This window comes from Nyctibius grandis, chromosome 24 (genome assembly GCF_013368605.1).
Source record: "Nyctibius grandis isolate bNycGra1 chromosome 24, bNycGra1.pri, whole genome shotgun sequence".
NCBI lineage: Eukaryota > Metazoa > Chordata > Aves > Nyctibiiformes > Nyctibiidae > Nyctibius > Nyctibius grandis.
This window is the reverse complement of record NC_090681.1, coordinates 7,771,339-7,779,134: the sequence shown is the minus strand read 5'-3', so window position 1 is coordinate 7,779,134 and position 7,796 is coordinate 7,771,339. Positions and strand designations below refer to the sequence as shown.

At 53.2% G+C, this 7,796-nt stretch overlaps 1 protein-coding gene across 1 annotated transcript; it reads left to right on the top strand.

Moving 5' to 3' along the window:
• The first annotated feature begins 4,995 nt into the window (after nt 1-4,995).
• On the top strand, nt 4,996-7,583 carry LOC137673273 (acrosin-like). Its single transcript, XM_068417986.1, has 5 exons — nt 4,996-5,216; nt 5,533-5,733; nt 6,071-6,336; nt 6,616-6,761; nt 7,224-7,583. Exons 1-5 carry the CDS (start codon nt 5,146-5,148, stop codon nt 7,581-7,583), a joined length of 1,044 nt encoding a protein of 347 aa, XP_068274087.1. The 5' UTR covers nt 4,996-5,145.
• Nucleotides 7,584-7,796: the final 213 nt, after the last annotated feature.

Genomic DNA, 7,796 nt, shown 5'->3' with positions numbered 1-7,796 from the left:
TGAGCCAGCAATGTGCCCTTGTGGCCAAGAAGGCCAATGGCATCCTGGGGTGTATTAGAAGGGCTGTGGTCAGCAGGTCGAGAGAGGTTCTCCTCCCCCTCTACTCTGCCCTGGTAAGGCCGAATCTGGAATATTGTGTCCAGTTCTGGGCCCCTCAGTTCAAGAAGGACAGGGAACTGCTAGAGAGAGTCCAGCGCAGAGCCACAAAGATGATTAAAGGGGTGGAACATCTCCCTTATGAGGAGAGGCTGAGGGAGCTGGGTCTCTTTAGCTTAGAGGAGACTGAGGGGTGACCTCATTAATGTTTATAAATATGTAAAGGGCAAGTGTCATGAGGATGGAGCCAGGCTCTTCTCAGTGACATCCCTTGACAGGACAAGGGGCAACGAGTGCAAGCTGGAACACAGGAGGTTCCACATAAATATGAGGAAAAACTTCTTTACAGTGAGGGTGACCGAACACTGGAACAGGCTGACCAGGGGGGTTGTGGAGTCTCCTTCTCTGGAGACATTCAAAACCCGCCTGGATGCGTTCCTGTGTGATATGGTCTAGGTAATCCTGCTCTGGCAGGGGGATTGGACTAGATGATCTTTCGAGGTCCCTTCCAATCCCTAACATTCTGCGATTCTGCGATTCTGCGATTGGTATCTATCTGAGCTCCTGTTCATTTTGGCACTGGAGCATCCCTAGGAATCACCCGCTCTGTGGATGTGTATCGGGACAATCGCTTGAAGAGGAAAAAGGTGTTATAGGTAAGTAACTGAGTTCCTCAAATTGTGTTGTCCATATGCACATTTACAGCCTACGCACCTTTTTCTCTTGCTTAAAAATCTTGCGGTTTGTGTTGTTTCTATACACAACAGCAATGCTTGAGTTTTAGAAGAGCTGAAGGCAGGTAGGTTTGCTCTATCATTTTCTATCACATATGTGGCATGTGAAGGGGGTGGTTCTAATGTACCCCCGCAGGTCCTACTAAGGCTAGAAGTCTCTGGTTTGAATGCTTGGGTGTACTCACACCTGCAATGCAAAGGGTGTGCAGCCAGTACATCTGAGGGAGTACACAGCTACTGTAACCTTCCTTTCTCTCCAGGGTAATCAGCGGGCAGAAGAAAGCAAGTGTGCCAAGAGGAAGGTTGTTAATGAAAAACAAGACAAAGTAGTAGCCTTTTTTTTTTAATTAAACCTCCTGTTTTAACTGAGAAGAACAATCTTTCATGCTTTTGGATAAATGAACACTTCAGTTGATGCCTTACAGATCCAATACACATCCTGTCACTGTAATTTTTTGATAGAAAAGTTTACTGTATTTTGTTTCCCCCAGAGTCCTCCAATGCAGTCACCTTACACAGCTGAATTTCTGCCCTCTAACTGGCCATGTAATACATCTGATGAAGACAAGAAGACTGAAGTAAATCTTGAAGCTGTATTTCAGCTTGTTGATCAGATGAATGCATGCAGCATGGGGAATAAACAGGAAGAACTGGAGATCTATGTGAGGTCGCAGGGCCATGATCTCATTGCAATTACAGAGACATGGTGGGATAGCTCGCATGACTGGAATGCTGTCATGGATGGCTGTGTACTTTTTAGGAAGGACAGGTCAGCAAGGCGAGGAGGTGGAGTTGCCCTTTATGTGAGAGAGCAACTGGAATGTATCAAGTTGAGCCTAGGGAAGGATGAAGAACGAGTAGAGAGCCTATGGGTAAGAATTAAGGGGCAGGCTAACACGGGTGACACTGTTGTGGGGGTTTACTACAGGCCACCTGATCAGGAAGAGGAAGTAGATGAGGCCTTCTACAGACAACTGGAAGTAGCCTCACGATCGCAGGCCCTGGTTCTCATGGGGGACTTCAATCACCCCGCTATCTGCTAGAAAGACAACATAGCTAGGCACCCACAGTCCAGGAGGCTCCTACAGAGCGTTGACGGTAACTTTTTGACATACGTGGTGGAAGAGCCAGCGCAGAGAGGTGCGCCGCTAGACCTTGTGTTAACAAATAACGAAGGTCTGGTTGGAGATGTGAAAGTTGGGGGTAGCCTGGGTTGTAGCGACCACGAGATGGTGGAGTTCAGGATTCTGCGTGGAGGAAGCAGGGCAATAAGTAGGACCACAACCCTGGACTTCAGGAGAGCTGACTTTGGCCTCTTCAAGGACCTCCTTGGGGGTATCCCATGGGTTAGGGCTCTAGAGGGCAGGGGAGGTCCATGAGAGCTGGTCAATATTCAAACATCACTTCCTCTAAGCTCAAGATCGGTGCATCCCTATGAGCAAGAAAACAAGCAAAGGGGGCAGGAGACCTGCATGGATGAGCAAAGAGCTTCTGACAAAACTGAAATGGAAGAAGGAAGTCTACGGAATGTGGAAAAAGGGACAGGCTACTTGGAAGGAATATAGGAAGGCTGTCAGAGTATGCAGGGAGGTGACAAGGAAGGCCAAGGCCTGCTTGGAATTAAATCTGGCAAGGGACATCAAAGACAACAAGAAGGTCTTCTTCAAGTACATCAGCAGCAAAGGAAGACTAGGAAAAACGTGAGCCCACTGCTGAATGAGGAGGGTGCCCTGGTGACGGAGGATGCAGAGAAGGCGGAGTTACTGAATGCCACCTTTGCCACAGTCTTTACTACTAAGGCCAGCCCTCAAGAATCCCAGACCCTGGAGGTACAAGAGAAAGTCTGGAGAAAGGAAGACTTTCCCTTGATTGAGGAGGATCAAGTTAGAGATCATTTAGACAAACTGGACACAAATCACAAAAGTGATACACCACCTTCAACTGAGGAAAGCCAACTGGAGTTGCTTACTCCTGTAGCTTCAGACACATCATTTGTGATGAGAGCAGATCGAGCAGTGACTTCTTCTCCATCACAGCCTTCTGAATTTCTTCGTGCTACCCCTACCACTGCATGTGTAGAAAGTGCTGTTGCTGAAATACTGCAAGAATCTGTGACCACATTGCAAGCAGATGAAAGCCTGAGAGAACTAACTACTAGACCAGTACCTAACTCAGTGCTCTGTGACATTTGCTCAGGAAGGACCATTCAGTCCACAGCAGGTAAGGGGTAAAGAGAGAGAAAACAACATCTCTTTTGAGATAACTGTAGTGGATAGTAATGCTAGGGTCTGGAGTGACAGCTTTTTAATATTCTTGCCTGCTTAAGAACTAAAGTTCTTAAAAATACACTACACTGTATTTTTCCATTGTAAAAGGTCTTTGGAGTTTGTGGTCCAAACTCCCTTGGTAAGAACTGAGGGATGAAGCGCATGAACCATGGAGTTGTTTGGGGGAAAGTGTTTTGGTTTTGAGGCCCCATTACTTGTGTAATTGGTGAGAATCCCGATGTTGGGCCTCATCTGTTTATCTGGCTGTTAACTGATTAAATAACTGGGGCTTATTCTGTGTTGAAGAGGAATTTAGGGACTATTGGGCCTTTTGTTTGACAGATTCCCTCTTTCTGTTAGAAATATTCTTCCTCTAACTACTCTCCTCTTCCCAAACTCAAGAGAGGCAACGTTAAGTTAACCCTCCCAGCTGCCTCTTGTTCAGAGCCTGGGATCACAGCAGGTGCAGAACTCTCCGGAGGAGGCTTCTGTGCTTGTACTCCCATCAGGCTCCTACATAGTTTGCTGTCTTCTTATCCCTGAATCTAGAAGCCTTCTGAGGCTTTCAGTAGCTGCCAGTGCCATGTAATTCAGAGCAAGCTTACAACAGAGTAGTGGCCGTGCACAGGAGACAGTGTTATCCCTGGATGTTGCAGCCCAGGAGCGAATTCCTCCAGAGCTCATATGAGAACATCCAGACAGCTCTGCTGGGTCAGACCCGAGGTCTGTCTTGCCCGATGTCAAGTCTCAGGACAAGAGCTGTCATCTGATACATAGGGAAAGGCAAGAACAAGGCATGCAAACAGAACAGGGCATTCCTCCTTATACTTTCCACCTACTTTCAACTGAGGACTTGGAATGATACCATATACTTAATCTCAGGGTCTCTTCCGTGGGCTGAAGTCAGCCCTTGAAACCATGTCACCGTCAGCGTGCCGTATCCTTTGGCCAAACAGAGGCTTCGCTCACGATCTGTTGCACAGAGCTTCCTTTTGTTCCTTTTGAGCACGGCTGTTCCTGCCTTCATGGGATCCTTCCTGGTTTCTGTCTCAGAAGAGACATTCAGCTGTCATCCCTGGCCGCTTACTGCCTGTCCCTTGTGATTTTACACGTCTCTTACCACAGCCTCCTCTGGAGTCTTTTACCCCGACTGTACAGTCCTGCTGTAGTTCCCTCTGCGTGGCAGCAGCTCCACACCTCTGCTTGGCTTTGGGTTTGTGCTCAACTTTTTCCAGTCCTGCTACATCCTTCTTTGAAATGCAGAGAGCATTGAAGTTGTGGGAAAACTTACCCATTCTTACAGCAGCACAAAGAGGTTTGCTGTTTTGTTCTCTATTTGTTTCACAATATTTCCTAGCACTTACTTGCTCTCGTGACAGCTATTGAGCCTTGAACTGTCCTCCTCATAGAACTAACAGAATAGTAGAAACCTGCTTTATTCTGCTTTCCCAATTTCCTAAAAGATAGCAAAGTAAAGAGCAATTCTTTACATGAAAAGTTAGTGCTTTCAATAGTTCAGACCCAGCGTTGTCCTCTGAGCCTCAGTGAATTCCTGTCGTAGACTTTTACAGGTTTTGGCCTCTAGCGGGCGTATCTGTGAGCTGTTAATTTTAGTACCTTAGCGTGCCATCACATTTCCAGCTGGATATAGGTAGAGTCCAGTCGCTGTCCTGTAAGTCATGTAACCAGTGAGAAGCAGCAGATTTGGCATTTTTCAATACCTGATGTGAAAAGGCCATGCTGGGAGCCAGGCGCTGCTGCCTGCCACGGCGCCTGCACACCCTCATCGCGCAAGCAGAGCATCCAGCGGGGGTCTGTCGGGGGGATCTGATCCCAGCTTCTGCCTCCCCTCCTGCTCGGAACCCCCCATGTCGCGCCCCCCCCCCCGAGAGGCCACTGTGCCCAGCACCCGGAAACAGCCACTCTCTGAAATCATTCCCAGGGCCAAGGGCACCACGGGCACCGTCAGTGCTGCCAGCACTACGTCGGCTGCTGCACTGGTGGCAACAAGCCTTCGCTTCTTGCAGCTGACACGTGTCCTGGCAGCGATGGATTTGCTCCCGCTCATTGTCCTGCTGTCCATGTGCTGGCCTGCGCACAGCACATGGGACAGCTGCGGGTAAGTGGCCCGAGGCTCTGGGAGGGAGCTTGGGCAACCCTTATGGGGTTCACTGGGGGGTGCCCACTTGTCCCCCGTGGCCACGCCACAGCTTCCCCACCCCCGTGTGGGAGCCTCAGTTCCTTGCCAGCAGCCTGGGTGCTGGCACAGCTTGTCTGCGGGGCTAAAGCAGAACCAGGCGCGGGCAGACACACGCCCCATGGGGTTCCCTGGCCCTGCTGTCCATGTGGCGCCTCGTGGGGAGGGAAGACGGCTGACCTTCAGCCTGAACAGCAGCAAGCCCTCGAGCAGGAGAGTGATGAGTTTCTGCTTACAGAGGGACCTGCGGGCTCCAGCCCATGGCTTATTACTACGGGACATCGCGCGTCGTGGGTGGCACAGATGCCCAGCCAGGAGCCTGGCCCTGGATCGTCAGCATCCAGGATCCCTGGCGAGCAGGCACGGGACACGTGTGCGGAGGGTCCCTCATCAGCCCACAGTGGGTCCTCACAGCAGCCCACTGCTTCATCGAGGCCAGGTGAGGAGGACCAGGGAATGGGCATGTCCCCCCAACACCAGCAGGTGCCCTGCCCGCAGCACCACGTGCTGCTCCCAGCCCTTTCCCTTGCAGTACGCCCAGTGCCCGGGCACTCCCGAGCCCAGCAAGACACTGCTCAGGAGAAGGCTGGGCTCGTGCCACTGCTGCCCAGCAGCCTCCAGCTCGACGTTCCTTGCGCCGAAGGCATGCGAGGGCACTCGCACCCTCTGTAGCGCTGCTTTCCCCTCTCCCTCGTGAAGCAGCAGGCAGGGAGCTGTTGGGCTGCTGCAGCACGTGGCTCCGCTCCCTCTGACCCCTCTCTCCATCCGCCTTCCAGGCACATCGGCATGTGGCGCGTGGTGATCGGGGCCACCCAGTTGACTCAGCTGGGCCCTGAGGCCCAAGTGCGCCATATTAGGCGCCTGCTGGTGCACGAGCACTACAGTAACATCTCCAAGAGGAACGACATCGCCTTGCTGGAACTGGACCAGCCTGTCCAGTGCGGCTACTACGTACAGCTGGCCTGTGTGCCTGACGCCTCGCTGAGCGTGTCAGAGCTGACCAACTGCTACGTCAGTGGCTGGGGGTCCACGACTGCAAGATGTGAGTTCCCAAAAGCGCTCGTGTCCTGAGGGCCAGCTTGGCACGCTGGGGAGGTGGGTTGGGCTTCCTGAGAGCAGAGACGACAGCCTGAGTCAGGCTGCGGGGCCGTGTGCCTGTAGAGACGTGGGCCTGAGCCATTGCCCAAAGCAAGACAGAAGGGAAAGCCCGGTACGATGCCTCTGAAGAGGCAAAGGCAGGCCCTAGGGAAGGGGTTCGCCCAGACAGGGGAGGAGAACTGCCCACGAGCTGCTGGCTGTTAATTCCTTTCTGTGCTCACAGCTGGAGGACCCAGCGACGTCCTGCAGGAGGCCAGGGTGCGCCTCATCGATGCCAAGCTCTGTAACAGCCGCTGGTGGTACAGAGGGGCCATCCACAGCCACAACTTGTGTGCTGGCTACCCACAGGGTGGCATCGACACCTGCCAGGTAGAAGCGTGCTACAAGTCACCCCCAGCAGCACAGGTAGCCCTGTCACAGCCGCCCAAACGCACCCCGGCGCGTGCTGGGCCTGGCAAGTCACCCTCCCGCTGCTGGGTCCCCACTGCTGTCAGGGCTCACCTTGCCTTCCCCATCTGCAGGTCCTTGCCCGGTGCCCCCCTTGTCCCAGAGGCCCACAAAGCCCAGCCAGTGCTCTTGGCAGCCCACGGGCCCACATCCCAGTCCTGCAACATGCGTCTCCCACGCACCCAGGATCCCTGTGCAGAGATGAGAGAGCCCCACCTGACAGGCCCCCAATCCCCTCCCAGACAAGGCTCTGCAGGCCCCAGCACCTGAGCAGAGCCTTTCTGCGCAGTGAACACGGCTCCGGCAGGTGCTGTGAGAGAGGAGCCAGCCGGAGCGCTGGCAGCGGCCACCCAACACCACCTCATCCTCTCTCCCCCGCTGCAGGGTGACAGCGGTGGTCCTCTCGTGTGCCAAGACAACAGCGCTGACTGCTTCTGTCTTGTTGGGGTGACCAGCTGGGGGAGAGGCTGTGCGAGACCAAACCAGCCCGGAGTCTACACCTCCACTCAGCACTTTTACGACTGGATCCTGGTACAGATGGGACTGCGCCGAGCAGGAACAGTGAGTCCAACACCACGGGCCTGGAGTCATTTTCTCACCGCCTCAACCCCCTTTCAGAGGCCGAGGCCAATCCCAACACAATCGGACAGGATTAGCTCCTGCCCATTTCCACTCCCGAAGCTGGTGGAATTCTTTACTCAGGTGCAGGAGCTCCTGCAGTACCTAAGAGGAAAAAAGGCTTGACCAGCGTGATGGACAGGACCCCGTGCAGGCTGCAGTGCACCACCACCATCTCCCCCTGGGGCAATGCCCGCCCATCCACAGGCAGCCTCAGTCTCAAAGGCCTGCTCGGTCCTGCCGCGCTCCTCCGAGTGCACACAACAGCTGAAGCTGACTTAGTTCTTGAAATAAAGTTGCCAGCTTTCACAGCTCACCATGCTTGAGTCCAATTCAGCC

Bases quoted from the DNA above. Each gene is read 5' to 3' on its own strand.
- LOC137673273 (XM_068417986.1), top strand. From the start codon at position 5,146: ATGGATTTGCTCCCGCTCATTGTCCTGCTGTCCATGTGCTGGCCTGCG. The intron at 6,337-6,615 runs GTGAGTTCCCAA...CTGTGCTCACAG, and splicing joins GGGGTCCACGACTGCAAGAT to CTGGAGGACCCAGCGACGTC. The intron at 6,762-7,223 runs GTAGAAGCGTGC...CCCCCGCTGCAG, and splicing joins GTGGCATCGACACCTGCCAG to GGTGACAGCGGTGGTCCTCT.